Below are 21,491 nucleotides of genomic sequence, written 5' to 3' on the forward strand. Positions count from 1 at the left end.
TGATCAAGATGTTGACTCAAACTATGGGGTTCGAAGTTTCATGGCTGTCCCAGCCTTCGGGAAAGTGTAGATCATATATGGCTTCTGCTCTGGAAGGAGTGGGGCTCAAGATCCGGCAGCCAAGAATTACTATACAGCAGGGCAAGTACTGTCCCTGAGACAGGAGGCAGGCATGGGGTATACAGACAGAATGAAAAGAGCTCAGGGCTTTTCCAGGAAATCGGGGTGCATGGCAGACTATTCGGGTGCCCCCTCCTCCCTGGCAAAGACCCTTGGAAAGACTGTTTTGCAAAAAAGCCATTGGAGGGGATTCCGAGTAGGGCACTGGTTCCCTCTGGTGGTGATAGTGGGAATTGCACCCCGGACAGGGGCTGTGTCCCAGCTGTTTGATGGACAGTAATTCATTCTTGCTTCCTGACTTGGTTGTTCTTGTGACTCAATACAGGTTTGAACTGTGGAAAGTTCCAAAATAAAGTGAAAGTTCAGTGACTACAGATCATGTGACCTTCATGGAGAGGGAAGGAAAATGTTCCCAAGAGTCCTGGCCAGAGAGCAGGTCACAGACTCAGAATGTCCCCTGGGGCAGTGGTTCTCAGCTCTGGCTTCTCCTTAGGGCCACTAGGGAGTTTGCTAGGCCTCAGAATACGGGCCCACCCCAAGCTTCATATCCAGCAGGCCTCGAGGGGATCCTGGGCATCTGGTGGTAAAAGGAGAGGGAGGAAGGCCTCTAGTCAGGCTGATCAGGAAGTGACCACCCAGGACTGGGTTCCTTTTCAGTGTTATAGGCTTAAATAGAATGTTCTAGAAATGACTCCTCTCCATTGCTCTGCTCTCTGGGTGGGTCCAGGCCTGGAATACCTCCTTTTCCCACTTGCCTTTGGCTATATGTGGGAAGCTTTGGGAGCCCACTTCCTCCTGAAAGCCCTCTTAACTGGACCTGCTGCATCTCCTACCCTCACACAGGTGCTCAGGTGTGGCCCTGTCTCCTGCATGGTAATACCATATTTTATTTAATGGTGTGACCGTCACATTTAGTCGTCAGTAAGCCAACATCAGAGACCTTGGTGCTGAGATGAGTAGCCAGGCTCTTCCCTTCATGGCTCCTGGGCTCCTCTGGAGACCCCCCCCCCCCACTCACCATTTAGACCTCTCTCTCTCTCCCCTTAGCTCTTCAGGTGCACAGGTGGGTGGTGGGGAGCCTTCCAAACCTGGGTGTCAGTGTGGCTGGAAGAGTCACTCTGGACAAAGTCACTGTCTCTCCTGGGGCCTCAGTGTCCTGTCCTGTAAATGAGGGTGTGTATATTTCGCTCTCTAAGGAGCAAGCCTTCTGTGATTCCATGAGGGCTGGTGGTCTTCAGGGCCTAGGAGCACTGGATTAGGACAAAGTTTAATTCCCAAGGACAGTAGTGGTCACCCTGCCCCTGGTCCCAAGAATAGCTTGTTCCATTTGAAGCCCAGCATGCCGCTGTCCTTGGTGCTGTTGGTTCTGCCCATGCCCCCCCCCCAGGCCCCCTAGGATGCTGGCAGATCCAGATGACGAATCAGACACCAGGGTGCCCTGATCCCACCATCCTTCCTGTATGAGGAGGGAGGGAGGGGGAGCTGGGCTCTGTCCTGAATGCAGACTCCCAGAAGGGGGCGCCCTGAACAGCCTGGGTGCAGCACTGGGGATGTGGGCACAAGTAGGTGAGGTTGTCTGACACCTTCCAGGCTGAGTCTGCCCTGAGTGGGTCCCTGAACCAACAGGGGCTGGAGCAAGCAGTTGCAGTGGGCTTACCCTTGCTGCCCACCCAGCCCCGGGCCCTGGATTGACGGACCCAGCACCCACACAGCTGGTGGGAGTGGGTGCAGCTGGGGTCTCCTGGCCCCACGAGCAGAAAGGTGTGGCCTGAGCTGAGCACAAGGGTTGGTGGGGGGAGAAGGGAGAGTGCTGATGCCCAAGGTCAGGGGGAGCAGAGCTGCCTGCCTGGCACAGTGGTGCACTTGGGGGAAGGGCGGAGCACATGAATGTGGCACAAACAGCTCCAGCCTGGGCAGCCCGGGACATCTCCATAGTAATTCCCACGCAGAAGCTTCCAGGCTTCCAAGAGCAGCACCCCGTGTCGGGCAGAGGCCTTAGCAGAACCCAAAAGACCCAGAGACTTTGAACCTATGGACTTTCAGACTTCGTCAGGCATTCAGGAGCTAGACTGAGGCTTCTGTCCCTAGGGATCCCGCTGGTCAGGGGCCAGCGGAGAGACGCCTGCGGAGGTCAACACTCAACTTGCTTTTGCAGGCAGGTGGGTGGCGGCAAGAGTCATTGAAAACCAAACCAAGACCAGGCTGCATTTGTACTCCATCTGGGAACAGGGGGCTGTGGTAGTTATGGGATGGAAGGGTGGGGGGAGGTGAGGGAAGAGGCGTGGGGGCAGCAGGAGGCAGGAGGCGGTGACACAGTCGCCCATGCAGGAATCACACCGAGCCTGGCGTTTCCTCCAGCCTGTGAACCGGCAGTGCAGGGACAAAGGTCAACAGCCCAGGGAAGATGGGGCATCCTTGGCCTCCTAGCCAGCCCCCTGGCCGTGATGGGCACAGCAGACCCTGCAAGGACACAGCAGCATTCAGGCAGGGAGGACGGTGGCACAGGTCGGGAGTCTTGTTTCCTCCTTGTCTGACTTAATGCTCTGTGGGGCCCCTCTGCAGTCTCTGCTTGTCACCTACTTCACGCCAGGCGCGTGGCGATCAAAAACAGGTGATGGAGACAGCCCACCTGGCTGCTCAGATGACCCTGAGATTCTTCCTGGGTTGTTGTGCCCGGCCCTGCCCTCCTCCCTTGGACCCCTCCCTGGCCATGCCCTGCCCGCCCCTCCTGTCCCTTGCAGACAGACATACAGACATACCTCTCGCTACAGCATGTCCTCACTGACTTGCCTGGGATGGGAGGAACAAAGACTCGGTCAGTGGGAGGTGCCTGAGCTGGGACCCCCTCTCAATACCTCAGCTTCAGTTGTCCCTTCTTCCCGGCTTGCCCCCCTCTGGGTTTCCCCAGGCATCACTCACCGAGGCTTCCTGTTGCCCCCACAGCGGAATCTTCTGCCTTGAAAAGAGAAAGGAGGATCCGTATTCGCTGACCTCTCCCTTCCCAAGGAGACCCTGGAAGACTTGGTTCTTCCAGTCTCCTCCCTCCCTCCTGCCAGCATGACCACAGTGTGGGGCTGGAAGACCACATTTGATTCTCTCTCTTTACAGGGGGCTGGACAATAAGCATTCAAGAGCCCCAGCCAGCCAGCCAGCCAGCCAAATATTTAGGCAGCCGATCTGTAGTGGACTGTGAGCCCGTCGAGCATGGCCCCTGAGACTGGGCCTTGTGGTGCTCCCAGCTCAATGCTGGGCACATAGTAGCTGCTCAGTACGTGCTCGGAGAAGGGTGCCTGTAAGCCCAAAGCTGAGGTCCCTGCACAGGCCCATTGACCTCCGGCACCTGTGTGCTCAGCCACTACACAGTGCCACCCTGGAGGAGCTCCCATGGGGCGCAGTGGGGAGACCAGCTATTCCTGCAGACTGAGTCCTGTAGATGCAGTGACAGTGAGTGTGACTGTGCCAGCATTCTAGAACACAGAGGTGTGTCTGCTACACAAGGGGTCTCCTTTTCACTAATTATGCATCTGATGTTTTTCTTTTGGTTGCAAAACAGGTCGACAAGCATTTATTAAGCACCTGCTGGGGATGGGAGAAATCCAGGCCTTTCTCACCCAGAATGCTCCATGTCCACACTGGACCCTTCTTAAAGCCCGTTCTTGATGCCATGTCTTTAGTGCAAGCCCTAATCTAGAGGCAGGTGGGAGGGATCATCCCTATTTAACAGATGAACAAACTGAGGCCCAGGGACTGGGGTCTGTGGAAGGTGACAGCAGCGCCCAGGGGTCTGGCTCCCAGCCACGCTTGCTTTCCAGCCGCGGGGTCAGACAAGCGACACCCCTGGGTTTGGTTGAATCCAGCTCTGCTCCTCATGAACAGCTGCACCTCTCTGGGTGGCCTGATTTTTCATGTGTCACATGCTGACAGTGGTGGCCTCCCTCAGTGGGGCTCAGATGATTAAATGGGCTGATATGCAGTTCACATCTAAGAGTGAGCACAAATCAGGGCAGGTGCGGGGCTCCCCTTGCCTGGCCCTCTCATTTCCGCTCCCCACCTCCCCCATCCCCGCCCCGCCGCAAGTTCCCTGCAGCTCCTCCAGGGCCCACTAGAGGGTGCACTTCCCTCCCAGTCCTGCAGGGCCAGCGGGCGGGGCTGGAGATTCACTCCGCCCTTGGGGACTTGGCAAGTCACTGTGCCCTAACCAGCGCCTCTCTTCCAACACAAGGCCACCGCACTTACTGAGTAGGATGATCAGTCCCACGACGAAGGCCAGGCCAGCGAAGATCAGGCCCCCGTTCCGGACAGTCTCATAGTCTCAGGAAAGAGAGAGCATGAGAGGCGACATGGGGTATGAGTCATCTCTCGGCAGCCCTCCCCGCGCCCCCCCCCCCAGCAGCAGCCCCGTGGTGACTGGGGGCCGTCAGAAGGGGGATATGACAGAGTCAGAGCTGGGGCCAGCTGCTGGGCCAGGAGGTGGGGGAGGGCAAGACTCCGGAAGGGCCGGGAGGAGGGGTGGGTGGCCAGGCTTACCATAGTAGAATGGGTCCACGTCCCCCTTGGGGCTGCCACCTGAGGAGAGAGCCAGAGGTGGAATGAGGGGAAGGGAAGTCACAGGCGGAGATTGCAGTCCTCCGCCTCCCAGCCAGACCCTGCTCTCCCAGCTAGCCCCCCAGGGTCCAGGGAAGCTGGGCAATAGGCCCTGGAAGGAGGAGGCCAGAGGGGGCACCTGCCCTAGGCTGCCTGGGGACCCCAAGAGGGTCCATCCTGGGGGCCTTTCTGCTTTCTGCCTCACACTCCAGTAAGGGAAGGCCAAGGAGCTGTTCCCTTGAGAGTCTCCAGCAGGATCTCTTCCCACCAATTGTCCACCACGTGCCCTTAGCAGACCTCTGTGCAATGAACCAATGAATAAAACTCAGCCTCTGAGTTCACAGAACAGAAGGAGGGAACTGGGGCCTAGTGGGAGGCTTGTGTGAAGTTCCAGGGAAGCTGGAGGCCGAACTGGGGCTTGACTCCTTTCTAGACTCTGTTTTCCTACATTACCATCCTCAGGGGTGAGCAAATTTACTTAAAAGACATTAATATAAAGAACTTACAGGTACCAGGCTAAAGTTAGCAGAACACAGAACATTAACTTATTTACCCAGAGCCACTGATATTTCCCAGTATGATCCACAAGAAGATGAATGCACAGAAAGGGTAAGTAAGCTACTCAGTCACACAGCAAGTAAGGGGCAGAGCTGGGATTTGAACCCAGGAAGGAAGTGGCTGTATCAAGATGCTATGCTGCTTCTCAGAGAACTTTCCAGTCAAAGTTGTCTGGCTGCCTCTGCCTCCTGTGGCTGCCCCAATCCTGTAACCAGCAGATGTCACAGCTCTGCCCGACTTCCCCCTGAGCTGAGTTCACTTGCCCTTGGACAGCTACAAGGTGGCCAGCCATCCCTGGAGCTGCCCCCTTTCCTGCCCTGTGCCCTGGGCAGAGGTAGCCTCGAGGTCCCCATGAGCCCTGATGTCCCCCGTGGCCAGACCCTTGGTCAGGAAGGTTCAGGCCAGGAGGGGTTGGTGCCTGGTTGCTCAGGAGGGTCAGAGGTCAAGGAAAGTCTGTGAGCAATCAGGCCCCCATCCCCAGGCAGAAAGCCTTTAAGGTCATCTCCCCAGATTCAGTCCAGGTTTTGTTCAAGGTCACACAGGGAGGTAGTGTCAGAGCCAGCTAGACCCACACTAGGAGTCCCCTCCCCACTCAGGAAACCGCCTCCTTTACTCATGAATGAGCCCCTCCCCCTCCTCTAGGTCTGGCTCAGAACCCGCCTTGGTCAGCAGCTGCCCCTGTTGGGCTCCAGGCCCGAGTCCCCCACCACCTGATGCCTCTGGGGAGTGTGTGCTGAACTTGGGTGACTCTTACCCTAGGAAGGCTGACCCCCAGGCCTGCTTCTTCCCAGAGCACCCTGAGCTCAGATGGCCTAGGAAGATGCACTGGCCAGGATGGCGCTTTCAGAGAGCCAAAGAGGGACACTCATCCCCCTCCAGCTCCACCTACTGCCCCCAGTCCCGCCCTTTGAACCAGTCTTCCTTGGCGTGAAGGCAGGGTCCCCTTTCAAAATGCAGATTTTCTTAGCAAAGAGGCTGGCCCATGGAGGAGGGGGCTACCCTGAGAGGCAGGAGAGGGAAGAGCGGGGTCACCCCTCCAGCGGTGGCCCCAGCAGGGTCACCCGGCTTCACACACACACACACACAGAAACACTCACCGTCGTCTGTCGTTGCCAACACTGCCATTTCCCCAGCCAGCGGGGGCCTGTCCCCACTACCCTTTTCCTGCTGCCTCTGCTTTGGGGAGAACGTCTGCCGTGTGGTGGCCGGGGACGACGTGGGGGCATTAAACATTAACAGTACCAGGTAATATTTACCCTGGTCACCAGAAAGCTGCAGTGTGGACGGAGGGCTCCCGCTGAGGCTCTGAGGCTCCAGGGGGAGGCTGGGGAGGCTGGCTCAGCTTCCAGCCCTCCCAGAGGAAGTTTCCAGAGAAGGGCCAGGCCAGGCCAGCCTTGGTGTTCTTCCACAGCGGGAGGAGCCACAGCTGGGGCGTGGGGGGGAAGGGGAAGTTTCAGACTGCTCAGCTTGCACTGTCCTTGGGAGCCCCCCAGCAGTGGCCACCTTCCCAGCCCAAGAACGCCACTGTAGTGGCTGCTGTTTCTTTTTCTTTCTTTCTTTCTTTTTTTTTTTTTTTTTTTTTGGTACAAGGGATTAAACCCAGGGGCACTTGACCACAGAGCCACATCTCCACCCCCTTTTTATATTTTATTTTGAGACAGGGTCTCACTGAGTTCTTAGAGCTTCCCTGTTGCTGAGGCTGTCTTTGGACTCACAATCCTCCTGCCTCAGCCTCCTGAGCCGCTGGGATTACAGTCATGCACCATGGTGCCCAGCAAGATGGCCCCTATTTCTTAGCATCAGGGCTTTCCCGAGTGGGTCCCGGTGTCGCACTCTCCCCTTCCCACTCTAGCCCTCAAGGACTCCCCTGAGCCAACCAGCAGCCCCAGCCTTGGACAGCTACAAGGTGGCCAGGCCTCGGCTGCCCTGGAAGGCCCTGCCCCGTGATATCTTTTCCATCCATTGAGGTTCCTCCGGCATGCATGCCTCAGTTGGAAGGCTCCAGCCATCCCTGACTGATGGTTCTTTCTCTGCTACCCTGATGCTTCCTTCCTCTACCATGAAACTCCTGCTCTCAAGCTGTCCCCATGCCACTTGTCCAGCACACACTGTCTCCTCCTTCAGGCAGGGGCCCGCGCTTATCCCAGAGGCAACACTTTGCTTTATGGTTCACAGAGCGACTTCCTGGCTGGCAGCTCCTTGAGCCCTGCCTGCGCCCAATTTTACAGATGAACGTGAACCTCGAGGTCGGAGCCTCGCCCAAGGTCACACAGCCCTCAAGGGGCACGGGGAGACGGTTGGTCAGTCTTTGGTTTCAGGGGTCAGACACTTTCCCCACCCCTCCCAGGCTGTCCCCCCATGGCACGTGACCTTCTCCCCGGGGGCTCCGGGGCCGGGTCCTCCACTCCTGTGAGTTCTGACTGACTGCATCTGCCTCCAAAGAGGCTAATGCACAATGGATGCCAAAGGGCCGAGGCAGGGGCCAGGGGCCTCCAGGGCCAGTAGAGTCCTTCTGAGGGCATGTGCTCCTGGAGCAGTGGCCAGATTCGCACCCGGGTCCTCCCTTGGCTCATTGTGGGGCTCCTGTCCACCTGCTTGCCTCTCTGTGACTCGGCTCCTCATCCACACAGTGGGCATGGCCCCCACCACCTAGGGTGGCTGCCAGGCCCAGGTGAGAGCCTGAGGAGCAGAGGACCTGGCTCACAACAAGTGTCACTGCGGTCACTGCTGTGTTTGCATTGGGTGAGAAATGACGGGCTTTAACCTTCCGCCTGACATTTGCTGTTGGACACAGAAAAGCCGACACCCTCCATTGCAAATGAGCATGAGCCAGTGAGATGGGGAGAAGGTCATGATCCCACAGACCCCACTCAGAGCCCTTCTGCTTGCAGAGCCAAGTGACAAGTACTCATGAGACTATGACCAGAGCTTAGCGAGGGCGGACCACGGGCCAACCTCTTCCCAGGCACTGTCCCCGTGGAATCCAAGTTAGCTCTGGTTGTACAGAGAAAGAATCCTTGGTCCCTGCGCCACCCCTGGAGGTGGCCAGGGCAGTGCTGTGACCCCCACTTGGCAGACCAGTTACCTCAGTGGATTTTGTTTATTTTTGCAAGCCATTGTGGATCTATTCTGGAATAATAAGGGATGAAAAAAATAGGTAGAAATTTTAACAGATGACTGACAGACCGACAGGCAGACAGAGTCGCGGAGCAGGCTGGTTGACAGATGCATTTCGGAACTCCTCCAGGCACTGTTCCAAACGCTTTATGGAAATTTACTCCTCAATCGGGGCTCTGCTGTCTAAGGTAGAGAAGGCCTTGCTATCATCCTGTTTTCTGGAGGAAGACCCTGAGACAGGAGTTCAGTGACTCTCCGGAGGGCAGGAAGCTGCGGGGGGCGGGGGGGGGGGGGGGCCAAGATCTGAAGTCAGCCATCTGGCTTCTGGGTTCCTGCCCGGGTGGATGGACAGACAGACAGCCTGAGGAGGAGGCGGCTGGACCAGACATTTTCCCAGCTCCGTGGCTCAGAGACGCTCTGTCCACACCACAGCAGACCCAGGACTCTGCACCCGGGTGCCTCTGTTTGGATATTGTCCCTCTCCTCACCGCTGCATTTCCTGTGCCTCTGGGGAGCTGCCTGGGGCATTTGAGTGATGGGGTGGCCTCCAAGTCAGAGCCTGAGGCCACAGGGAGGGACAGGGCTTGGGGCACTCACCTGGGTACCACCTGTCCATGGCAGGAGCTGCGGGCTGTGGTCAAGGATGCAGGAGAGCCGTGAAGTGCAGCGTCCTGGGGTCTGGATGGGAGGAGTGGCCTCCTCCCTCCCCCTGCGTCACCTGAGCCCACAGACAGGAAGAAAGGAGGCAGGAGGAGGGGCTGCCAAGGGAGCGCTCACCTTGTGCTCACCTGTCTGGGCAGGTTGGGGCACGGGATCCACGTGGGCTGGGGGAGATTCTCTGATTTCCACCTGGCGCGAGGAGGGCCAGCTGTGAGCGCCAGCAACGCCCACCTCAGCCCCACACTGCTCCCTTGTCCCGGGATCTTGATGGCACGGCTCGCCAGGAGGACACTGGCCAGCGCTGCTCCGGCCCTGGTCCTCAAGGGCATGTGTGGGTCCCCTGAGCCTTTCTGGGGTGGGCAGGATGAGAGGCACCTTTATCCTCTGACCCTATTGGCCTTTGCCCTGATGTCTCTCGCCTCCAGGTCTCATTTTGTTGCTAAGAAGCTCCTGAGACTGGATGGATTGGCAGTAGCCCCGGGGAAGTGCCCCTGATGAGGCAGGGGTGGTGTTCACTTGGTCCTGGGGGTGGAGGCAGTGGCCGCCTCCTGGGTCGTTAGTTGGGTAGCGAGTGGGAAACAGCTGGGGCCAGAGCTGCCCTTCCTCCACGGGGCTCCTCGCCCAGCCCCAGGGACTGGCGATGTGATGTCAGGTTGGGGTCTCAGACCTGCCGCCACACCTCAGAGGACTCCTCCAGAGGGGACTGCGCTTACCGAGGCCTCTTGGGCTCCCCTGGGTGCCAGAGGGGCACAGCCAGAAGGTAGCGCTTCTTGGGTTCTCAGGGCAGGGATGGAGCTGGGAGCCCACAGGGGAGACGCAGGCTGCCCACTCCCTGGCCACCGTGACGGGCCCAAGGCGAGCTGCCACAAGGAGCCTCTGTGCAGGCAGACCACAGGTCTCCCTCTGGCCCCTGCGGTCACCCTGGCGTGGCCGTCTTAGCACGGACCCAGAGCAGCAGAGTCTAGGAGGTGCCGGGTCTGGTCACTCACAGCTGGCCTCTGATGGGGGACTAGTGACCACAGGAAGCTGCCTGGGCTGGAAAACCCTCTGAAGTGGAGAGCGGGCTGCCTTGAGGGGGCTCCCTGGGGGGGCGAAGTTCGCAGGGGCAGCCGGCTCCAGGTCCTCCCACCCTTCCTGGTCTCCGCACCCCTGCCCAGTGGCCTTGTCATGTGTTCCCAGATGGAAACTGCATCAGAGCCCAGAGCTGTGAGTGGAAATTCCCCAACTGGGCCCCTGGAGAAGTGTCTAGGCCTCGGGGCTGGATGGGACGTTCAAGGTGGCCAGGTTCACACACTTTATCACTGGCCTAGAAAATTTTGTTGATCTGAGCTGTGCCCCTCTGCTCCCCGGAGTTCCCTCCCCAACCCAGATGCTGTGAACAAAGGTGTTGTGTCCCACAGAGGAGGGCTTCAAGGCCATCCCACCCAATCCCCTCACTTGAAAAAAATGGTTTGCTCTCTTGCTCAAAATCTGAGGGCTCAGAGTATACCCTGAAGTCCTTTGGTGTCCTGAGAGGCCCTTCTTACTGTCACTCCAGTGAGCCCTCTGAACATTCTCTCATCTCTCTGCCCATCTCTCTATTCCAGCTTACTGGTCCCCTGGATGGTCCTTTGACCACCCAGAGCTCCATTCTGTCTCAGGACCTTTGCACAGGCTGTTTTCTTCCTGAGTACTGGTCCTCCAGTGAGCTTCCTGGCTAAACTCTTGCTATCCTCAGGCCTTTCCTCCTGTACCTGACTCAGACCACCCTTCTTGGCATCGCTGTCTAAAATTCCCACGCCCTTCTCTGCAAAATACTACAAACCCCCTCCCAGCTGGCTTTTTTTGTGGGCAGCACTTATTTCTGACAAGTTAAACATTGTCCTTATCTGCTCTTTCTCCCAACTAGAATGTAAACCCCTGTGTGTGTGTGTGCTCATTCCTGGGTCCCCAGTGCCTGGCACGGCACATAGTGGACCCTGAGTTTTTTAAATGAATGAGTCAGCCGCAGAGAGGGGAAGGGCATCCTGTGGGTGGTGCTGGGAGCCCAGGGCTAGGCAGCCTCCTCCCATCAGCCCGGTAGCTGCACTCTCCCCGACAGGCAGCTGTGGGCAAGGTCAGCACCCCAACCTTGCCCGCCGCTCCTCTGGGGCTTCGCTGTCACTCCTCTTGCCTCCTCTCCTGCCACCCCCCCCCACCATGGGCTCCTCCCGGAGCCTGGGAACCCGAATGATGTTGGCTGAGAGTGGCAGAGCTCCCACCCTCTCTCCTCACTCCAAGGCTTCTTCCTTGTCCTCCCCCAGCTGGCCAAGGTCATCCTCAGGGCCTACTTTGCACTGGGGACAAGGAGCCTTCTCTGAGACATCCTACTGTCCTGCAGAGAGGGCCTGGCCCTTCCACCCCTGGACCATGTTACCTGAGGGCAGCTCAGGAACATCTCCTCCCACGTGTCTCTGCTTACAGAGGTGCCCAGACCCTCAGGGACTTAAATCCCCTTGCATCCTGACCCTGCGCTTTGGACTGCAGGACACTGGGGAAGGACATCTCTTTGGTGTCCTTCTTGTCCCCTGCCATCTGTAAAATGGGAAACCACCTACCTCGCAGGGTCGCTGTAGGAAGAGGTGATACAGATAAAGCGCTTGGCCAAAGAAGGTCGTGAGCCCCAGCTGGCCCCAGGGGACAAGGATACTCACTCCAGTCCCTTCGCCTGGCTCAGTCCAAGTGGTGACCTCTGCAGCAGGCTTCCTGGGAGCATCCTCCCCTTGCTGACCCCTGCCAGCCCCCATCACTGTCCCAACCTTCCTTGCCTCCCAGACAAACCAAGGTGACAGTTGTCCCCCGCTGGCTCTGGCCTCGGTTCTTGCTCTTGCAGGTTTCCTTGGGGTGTTGGGACCAGCTGGGGTGGAGACACCCCTGTGCTGCAGTCCCAGCCAGGCTCCAGGGCAGGCAGAGACCTCCGCTGTCGCTCTTTGCTTGTTTCAAGCTGGAGCTGGAGGGACAATCCAGCTGTGCCCACCTGTCCCTTCAAGACCCAGGACCTGGGAGTCTTTTGGAGGTGGAGGGGTGGTCTCACCCCTGGATCCCTCTTTCAGCACCATCATGCCAAATGGGACACTGACTTCAGCTATTAGCCTCAGTCTCCTCTGTCTCCCCCAAGCAGCACCCTCCACCCATGCCCTGACTCTGAAGTCTCAGCAGCAGCCTGGGGTGGGAGTAACAACTGGGACGTCCAGCTGACCTTGGTCTCCCTGGTGCTCAGTTGAACCACCAGCGCAGAGGCCTTCCCAAAGACAGGACTCGCCAGTCCCACCTGCCCTGGGCTTTGCAGGGTCTGCATGTCAGAGTCCCCAGCCTTGAACTCTAGGCCCCCAGATCAATCCCTCTTGGTTTTGGCTCACAGCTGAATGGGGCTTTGAGGGGGCAGGAGCTAGAAACCCCTGCAAAGCTCCGACCCCTGGCTCCCATTCATCCACAGGTGCATGGCGTGCGTGCCTACTGCGCAGGAATGGTGGTGGCTCTTCTAGGCAACATTTGTGACACGCTGGCTCCTGTCACCTGCTTTGCCTACAGATGCCAGCTCACTGGGGTCTTATATGGTGGGGCTGGGAGGAAGGAGGTGGGCCCCAAAGGGTCCGTTCCTTAAGTGTTGGCTTCAAGATGGCCCCAACTATGGGGCACAGAGGTCCTGGGAGCTGCCAAAGGGCAATGTACTCTAGAGTCAAAGTCACTAGCTGGTGACAAGGTCAAACCCATTCCACCCGCCTCCCCCACAGCGAATACCCTGGAGAGAAATGCATTCTTGACTTTCCTCGGAACTCATGCCTGGCGTTCACCTGGAACCAAGGCCATTGCTCGGCAGTGGCCCTTCCCTCTAGAAGCTCTCCTTCCCCATCCCCTCCAGCAAGCCTTCCCCTCACAGCCTTCCCTGCCTCCACCGCCTCTGGAACCCGCAGACCGGACTCCAACAGCTCGCCTGTGGCTTTGCGGTCACTCTTTTCATTTATTGCACAAATCGCAGAGTCTCTCTGGCTCTGGGAGGGCTGGATCGTGGTTATCCGTTCATCCTTCCTATCTTTACAGAACCCAGCTTTCCTGACATAGCAACAATCCCATCCCTGTCCTGGTTCCAGAGAATTCCAAAGATCTGCTTTGCTCTTCCCGACAACTCATCTAGGCAACCTTTGTGGCTGCTATTAACAGGGGGTGGGAACTGCAGGGGAGATGGGCCAAGGATGACGCTGGACCCACATCTAACAGACAGGAGGCCCTGCTGGCAGGGAGAGAGGAGATAAGCAGCCGATGGTGATGTTGGATTGATAACGTGATACCCGCAGGTGGGATTTTCAAAGTGTTTTTATGTCACAGACTCATTTGACCCAGGGAGGGAACAAGAAGCAGATGAATCCACTTTGCTGCTGAGAACACTGAGGCTCCGTGACCTTCCAGAGCCACACAGCTAGCAGGAGGCCCTGCCTAGCCTGTGGAGGAAGATCCGCTCACTGCAGGAAAAAACTGACAGGCGAGGCTCCGGGGCCCCAGGAGAGAGGGGCAGGTGAGCCCAGGGGCAGGAGCCCACCCCCAGCCCCGCCACACCGAGCCCTTCAAGACACCTGGTCCCAGCATCCCCTGCCTGCTGTCCCTGCCTTGGCAGCTGCCCACGGGGCTGGGGCCGGCTCCATAAAATCAATAGTTGGTTGGCTTGAGCTGGCTGAGTCTGCCCCCCGGAGCTCAGGTGTGACGGCAATGAATCTCGCTAATGGCAGGAGGTGACCGTTCCTTCTCTTTGTGGCCTGGAGACAGGTATTTCCAAAGCTCCTGCCCTGGCTCAGGCAAACACACATGACCTCTCTTTTCTTTCCTGGGCCCTGGGTAAAGCAGAGTAGCCAGGGACAAAGTGGGGTGAACCAGACAGAGCTGGAGAGCTCCCTCCCACCTCGTCCTGCCAGTGCCCCTGCCAGCCTGGGATCCCGGCCGGCACAGCCCTCCCCCCCTGGAGGAGGGGACAAGTGTCTGGTGACCTTGGGGTATGTGTCAGCCTGGCATCCCCTTCCCCACCTGCCCTCCCTGCTGCTGGCACACTGCCTCAGCCTCTTCCGAGAACAATCTGGCAAGTTCTAAAATCTACAAACTGCAAAAAACCCAGAGAGATGGGAGGGCCCCAGCCCCTGAAGGCCCACGAGGCAAACTGACCTGTTTTAATAGTGGTGTTAAATACCTCCACAGGGAATAGCTGGAAGGAGTCACTGAGATGAGGGGACTTGGCGTCCATTTCTGGGAAGTGGCACCTCATGGTGTGGCAACTCTCCCATTCAGCCAAGTTACCGTTGCCACATCAAACCAAGTCTCAAGTAGAAGCCGACTTTTGTGCTTGGAGGCTGGGAGAATGCAGGTTGGGTCCCTCCCAGGGGGTGAGTTACAGTGCAGATGTGAGTTCTTTTCCTTTCTTTATTTTACATTTCATATAGCAGAAAAAAAAATTATTTATTTATTTTTTTAGTTATACGGACAGACTGTATTTTGACATTTCATACATACATAGAGTATAACTTCCCATCCTTGTGGTTGCACATGATGTGGAGTCACACTGGCCGAGTCTTCATACGTGAACATGGCAAAGTTATCTCGGACTCATTCTACTGTCCTTCCCAATCCCATCCCCTTCCTTCCCATCACTATCCCCTTTCCAATCCAGTGAACCTCCACTTCTTCTTCCCCCCTGCCTATTGTGAGTCAGCATCCACATATCAGAGAGAACATCTGGCCTTTAATTCTTTGGTATTGGCTTATTTCGCTTAGCATAATATTCTCCAGTTCCATCCCTTTACCGGCAAATGCCATAATTTCATTCTTCTTTATGTGTGAGCAATATTCCATTGTATATACATACCACATTTTCTTTATCCATTCATCTATTGAAGGGCACCTTGGTTGGTTCCACGGTTTAGCTATTGTGAATTAAGCTAGTATAAACATTGATGTGGCTGAGTCACTATAGTATGCTGATTTTAAGTCCTTTGGGTATATGCTGAGGAATGGGATAGCTGGGTCAAATGGTGGTCCCATTCCCAGTTTTCTGAGGAATCTCCATATTGCTTTCCAGAGTGGTTGCACCAATTTGCAGTCCCACCAGCCATGTATTTGTGCACCTTTTTGCCAACATCCTCACCAACATTTATTGTGGTTTGTATTCTTGATAATTGCCATTCTGACTGGAGTGAGATGGAATCTCAGTGTAGTTTTAATTTGAATTTCTATAATTGCTAGAGATGTTGAACATTTTTACATCTATTTGTTGATGAGTGTATTTTTTCTTCTGTGAAGTGTCTCTTCAGTTCCTTTGCCCATTTATTGATTGGGATATTTGGGGTTTTGTTTGTTTAGTTTAAAGTTTTTTGAGTGCTTTATATATCTGGGATTAATGCTGTATCTGAGGTGCATGTGGTAAAGATTTTCTCCCATTCTGTAGGCTCTCTCTTCATGTTCTTTTTTTTTTTTTTTTGCTGTAAAGAAGCTTTTTAGTTTGATGTAATACCATTTATTGATTCTTGATTTTACTCCTTGTGCTTTTGGAATCTTTTTGAAGAATTCAGTTCCTAAGCCAACATGATATAGACTTGGGCCTACTTTTTCAATTAGACACAGGGTCTCTGGTCTAATTCCTAGGTCCTTATTCCACTTAGAGTTGAGTTTTGTGCATGGTGAGAGATAGGGGTTAAATTTAATTTTGCTACATATGGATCCCCAGATCTCCAGTTTTCCCAGCACCATTTGTTGAAGAGATCATCTTTTCTCCAATGTATGTTTATGGCACCTTTGTCAAGTAAGAGATACCTGTATTTATGTGGTTTGGTCTCTGTGTCTTCTGTACCACTGGTCTTCATTTCTGTTGTGGTGCCAATTCCATGCTGTTTTTATTATTAAACTCTGTAGTATAGTTTGAGGTTTGTATCTTGACGCTTCCTGCTTCACTTTTCTCGCTGAGAATTGCTTTGGCTATTCTGGGCCTCTTGTTTTTCCAAATAAATTTCATGACTGCTTTTTCTATTTCTATGAAGAATGTCATCAGAACTTTAATAGGAATTCCATTAAGTCTGTATAGCACTTTTGGTAGTCTGGCCATTTTGACAATATTAATTCTGTTTATCCAAGAACATGGGAGATCTTTCCATCTTCTAAGTTCTTCTTCAAAGTCTTTCCTTAGAGTGCTGTAGTTTTCATTGTAGAAGTCTTTCACCTCTTTTTGGTAGACTGATTCCCAAATATTTTATTTTGTTTGAATGGGATCATTTTCCTAATTTCTCTCTCAGTTGATTCATCACTGATAGATAAGAATACCATTGATTTATGGGTGTTAATTTTATATCCTGCTACTTTGCTGAATTCATTTATGAGTTCTTGAAGTTTTTTGATGGAGTTTTTTGGATCTTCTAAATATAGAACCATGTCATCAGCAAATAGGCATAGTTTGAGTTCTTCTTTTCCTATTTGTATCCCTTTAATTTCTTTCTTCTGCCTAATTGCTCTGGCTAGGGTTTTCAGGACTATGTTGAACAGAAGTGGTGAAAGAGGGCATCCCTGTCTTCTTCTAGGTTTTAGAGGGAATGCTTTAATTTTTCTCCATTTAGAACAATATTGGCCTTGGGTTTGGCATATATAGATTTTACAATGTTGAGGTATGTTCCTACTATCCTTAATTTTTCTAGTGTTTTGAGCAGGAAAGTATGCAATGAACTTTCCAAATGCTTTTTCCGTGTCTATTGAAATAATCATGTGATTCTTGTCTTTAAGTCTATTTATGTGACGATTGATTTATGTATGTTGGACCAGCCTTGCATCCCTGGTATGAACCCAACTTGATCATGGTGCACTATCTTTTTAGTGTTTTTTAATGTGATTTGCCAGTCTTTTGTTAAGAATTTTTGCATTATGTTCATCAGGGATATTGGTCTGAGATTTTCTTTCCTTGATGTGTCTTTGTCTGGTTTTGCTATCAGGTTGATATTAGCTTCATAGAATGAGTTGGAAGGGTTCCCTCCTTTTATATATCATGGAATAATTTGAGGAGGGTAGGTGTTAGTTCTTCTTTGAAGGTCTGGTATAACTTGGCTGAGACTCACTCTGGTCCTCGGCTTTTCTTTCTTGGTCAACTTTTGATGATGTCTTCAATTTCATTGAAATTGATCTGTTTAAATTTTCTCTGTCCTCCTGATTCAGTTTGGGCAGGTCATATGTCTTTACAAACTTGTCAATATCCTCAAGATTTTCTACTTTATTAGAGTATAAATTTTCAAAATAGTTTCTGATTATCATCTGTATTTCATAAGTGTCCATTGTGACATTTTCTTTTTCATCGTGAATTTTAGTAATCTGAGTTTTCTATCTCTTTGTTCAATTGGCCAAGGATCTATCAGTTTTATTTAGTTTTTCAAAGAAACAACTTTTTGTTTTATTGATTTTTTGGATTGTTTCTTTTGTTTCAATTTCACTGATTTCAGATCTGATTTTAATTATTTCCTATCTTCTACTGCTTTGGGTGTTGATTTGTTCTTTTTTTCTAGGTCTTTGAGATGTAATGTTAGGTTATTTATTTGTTGACTTTCTATTATTTTAATGAATGAGCTCAATGCAATGAACTTTCCTCTTAGCACTACCTTCACAGTGTCCCAGAGATTCTGATATGTTATATCACTATTCTCATTTACCTCTAAGTATTTTTTAATTCCATCCCTGATTTCTTCTGCTATCCATTTGTCATTCAAGAGCATATTATTTTGTCTCCATGTGTTAAAGTAGCTTCTATTTTTTTAATTCTTAATTTTTTCTTTAGTTGTAGAAATGCCTTTATTTTATTTATTTATTTTTATGTGGTGCTAAGGATTGAACCCAGTGCCTCACATGTGCTAGGCAAGTACTCTACCACTGAGCTACAGCCCCAGTCCAGTAGCTTCTATTTTTTATCACTGATTTCTAATTTCATTACATTATGATCTGATAGAATGCAAGGTATTATCTCTATTTGTTTGTATTTGCTAAGAGTTGCTTTGTGGCCTATTTTAGAGAATGATTCATGTGCTGATAGAAGAAAGTATATTCAATCATTGATATTTTTGTATTTTTGGAGTCCTGTAAACCTCCTATATTTGATTTTCCATTTCATTCTTTAGGTAAATTTTCTGGTATTATTTCATTGAAAAGGTTGTGCATTCCTTCTGTTTGTATCTCCAAGTCTTCATCTGTCCCAATAAATCTTAAATTTGGTCTTTTGAGGTTATCCCATGTTTCTTGGAAGTTCTGTTCATGGTCTCTTAACATCTTTTCTCCACGGTCAACTTTGTTTTCAAGATTACGTATTTTGTCTTCATTGCCTGAGCCTCTGTCTTCCAAGTGGTCTAGCCTGTTGGTGATGCTTCCCAGTGAATTCTTAATTTGGCTGATTTCTTCATTTTCAGGATTCCTGCTTGATTTTTTTAGAATCTCTCTCTTTATTGAAGTGATCTTTGACTTTCTCTAATTGCTCTCTGATTTCACTCCTTATATCGTCTTTTATCTCACAGATCATTTTAACTATATAAATTGTAAACTCCTTCTCTGACATTTCTCCCACTGTGGTGTCAATGGATTCTGTTATTGAAGTATTTTTGGTTGATTTGGGTGATTTGTTCCCTTGCTTTTTCATGTTGTTAGTGTGTCTACCCATCTAACAGTATGGATCTGAGGCAGTAGAGTTTCTACTCTGTGGACTTACAGTTTCCCTGAAGGTTTCCAGTACCTCACTGTTTAGGGGGAGACAGATAATAAAAACAACCAATGCAAACAATATAAAGCATTAAACCAAGTAGTTCCCAATATGAAGTCTACAATGTTAATTATCACGATAAACAGAAATGATAGATCAGTTATTGCCTATAATAAAAACAGCAAGTTTGCAAAAGGGTTTACAGTTTCAAATGGTGGACAGGGAGAGAACGGAATGATATAGAATGATGATTATGAGGGAGGAGAGAAGGTAGATGTAAAAAATTAAAGGAAGAGTGAAAGAACAACAGAGATTAGCTGTTAGCAGAAGAAAAGAGAGAAAGAGAATTGAGGAAAACAGGTGAGAGAAAAAAAAATATCAATGTAAAGTTAAAGAATTCTTTCAGATGGACCAGGGAAAGGAAAAATTGTGCTCTATATGTGTACTAGAAATTGAAATGCATTCTGCTGTCATGTATAATAAATTAGAATAAATAAATAAATTTAAACAAGATTTTGAAAAAAAGAATTCTTTCAGTTGGATTTCAAAAGATTCTCAGCTTCTCAACAACGTTCGGTGGGGTCATCTGGAGCGAGATGCTCCACCCTCTGGATTGCTGGAGTGGGAGAGGTAATCCTATAGGTGGAATTCCTGGAGGCAGGGGTTAGGCCTAAGTGGGCTCCAGGCTCTTTGCAGAATGCCAGTTGGTCTGGAGATTTTAAATCAGCGTACCTCCAGGGCCCAGCAATTGATGGTCCACACTGGAAGACTGTACCCCGGGGACCTCCCCTGGTTTCCACTTGTGTGGTGGAGCCAATGTTTAGTCCAGTAGGTCACCTGTAGACCCCACATTTCCTGGTCTCAGCTTCAGCCTCCAAACTCAATCTCTCCTGCACCACTCCCTTTCCAATTCAGGCCAGACACGTCTCTCCCAGCGGTCCTGCCAGCAGGGAGAAGGAGAGCTGGGGGTTTCCATGACCAGGTGTCCCCTGCGTAAACCTCTCTCCACGTCTGATTTTCTCCCGGTCACCTAAGCACACGCTCTATGTGCAGTGTGGATTTGCTGGGGCCTGTATTTCAGGCCAAACTTCGGTTTGCCAGGAATTGGCCCCCTCCGCTGCTGGCTCCTGTGCCATGGCTGCAAAATGGTTCCTTCCTCTGTCTTCCACATGCCACCTGGAGAGATGGGGGCTTCTTTCACACAAGAATATCTCAGTGTGTCTTTCAGTTCTGCCGGGCAGTGTCTGTGATCTCCTAAACTCTCGGTACCCAGACACACCTGTGGCTTCCTAAAACATGCAGGTTCCTTTGATTCCGTTTCCATCTACTTTGCTGGCCCAGGGACTCCTCTGGCCTGTGCCTCTGGCCTCAGCAGTGGCTGTGGTGCTGGAGATTTCTCCCTAAGTCCCCAATCTGCTTTGAATGTCCAGTTTTAAATTCCAGTAAAGTCCCACCCCCTTTTTTTGGTTCACCCACCTTGCAAAGACGCTGCCTGTCTGCTTTCTCGGTTTCATGTCATGGAGGAAAGCAACCCTCTCTATTCAGCCATCCTCAAAGTCTCCAGATGTGAGTTCTAAGTGAGTTGGTCCACGTGAAATCTCTAGCCCAGCATGTGATAAGTGCTCAGTAAACGTGTTATGACTTTATTATTATCATTTTGATTTGTGTTTTTGCTCTTTATGTGTCTATGTCACCACATGGACCTCCATAGCACAGTCCAGCTCGTTCATGCCCTGAAGGGACAGCCATGCTGCAGATGGGGGCCACATGAACCATCAGATCACCCCTTCCTTCACCCAAATGCCAGTTCCTCCGGAAGGAGCCAGTGTCACACAGCACTATGGACACAGCCTGGGGTCTACTCTAGTTCCTCTATCTGCCAGCTGCACGGCCTGGACCAGTCTCAAATATGTACATCAGAGAGAATCTGCAAAATCAGCAGAAAATCATCAGGGACTGTCCTGCCGTCAGAATAAGGCTGGGTTCCCAGGAGAACTAACTGGCCAAGTTTGTACAAGTCGTCCCACATCTGCTAGTCACAACCCCCACTGAACTTCCTTAAACTCATTTTGTAGTTTTTGTTTTTGATAAGGCCTGAGGGAGGCTTCTGTAATCTGTTGAGCACGGGGCCTGTGAGGGTCTCGGTGGCTGCAGACCCATGAACTCCCATCCCCAGTATTTCATGAGGTGCAGTCATTAGCTTGTTGACCAAGTCTACCTGGGACCAAGGATACTTTTCGCTGCCATGATCACTGGTCTGACAAACTTAACTTTGATCTCAACTATAAGCCTCAGTCTCCTCAGCAACCTGAGGGGTGGAGAGTGGATATAAAATCAGGACAGGGCAAGGCCCCAAGCAGGTTCAGGGGAGGCCAGGGAGTAGCTAGGCCTGGCCAAGTCCCTCACAACTGTTCCTTGAGGTTCTGTGGCTCTAAACAGCTCACGGAATTCAGACAGAGGCTACGAGGGCGAGTGAGCACCTGGTCAATGCACTGTGACACCTTTCTCCTCCCAGGCTGTGCGTAACACAGGTCCTGCCGTGGGATGCAGCCTGAGCCCAGCGACCTGGGAGCAGGTGGGGAGGAAGAGGAAGAGAGAGGCAGAGACTAGAGAGGGACCACCTGTCAAAGCAGCTGAAGTAGCCCCCCTCTCCCTGGCTGGCTCTCCAGCCTTGGCTTCCTCCCCTGAGCAAGGTCAGTCTCCCTGCAGCCCTTGAAGTTCCCCAGCCCTACACACA

The 21,491-nt window shown here is 52.2% G+C and overlaps 1 protein-coding gene across 1 annotated transcript; it reads right to left on the reverse strand.

Moving 5' to 3' along the window:
• Nucleotides 1–2,327: 2,327 nt before the first annotated feature.
• Nucleotides 2,328–6,649, reverse strand: Fxyd2 (FXYD domain containing ion transport regulator 2). The gene is made up of 6 exons (XM_027930716.2): nucleotides 6,360–6,649; nucleotides 4,648–4,686; nucleotides 4,357–4,431; nucleotides 3,040–3,076; nucleotides 2,880–2,910; nucleotides 2,328–2,580 (listed from the first exon to the last, which is right to left on the reverse strand). The coding sequence occupies exons 1-5, from the start codon at nucleotides 6,493–6,495 to the stop codon at nucleotides 2,886–2,888; spliced, it is 312 nt and encodes a 103-aa protein (XP_027786517.1). The 5' UTR covers nucleotides 6,496–6,649; the 3' UTR covers nucleotides 2,328–2,580; nucleotides 2,880–2,885.
• Nucleotides 6,650–21,491: the final 14,842 nt, after the last annotated feature.

Source organism: Marmota flaviventris, chromosome 9 (assembly GCF_047511675.1).
Source record: "Marmota flaviventris isolate mMarFla1 chromosome 9, mMarFla1.hap1, whole genome shotgun sequence".
Lineage (NCBI taxonomy): Eukaryota > Metazoa > Chordata > Mammalia > Rodentia > Sciuridae > Marmota > Marmota flaviventris.

Excerpts from the sequence above, each read along its gene's own strand:
- Fxyd2 (XM_027930716.2), bottom strand. The coding sequence starts at position 6,495 with ATGTTTAATGCCCCCACGTCGTCCCCGGCCACCACACGGCAGACGTTC. Across the intron at positions 4,687-6,359 it reads GTTGGCAACGACAGACGACG|GTGGCAGCCCCAAGGGGGAC; the intron begins GTGAGTGTTTCT and ends CTCTCTCCTCAG. Across the intron at positions 3,077-4,356 it reads GGGACTGATCATCCTACTCA|GCAGAAGATTCCGCTGTGGG; the intron begins GTAAGTGCGGTG and ends TCTCTTTTCAAG.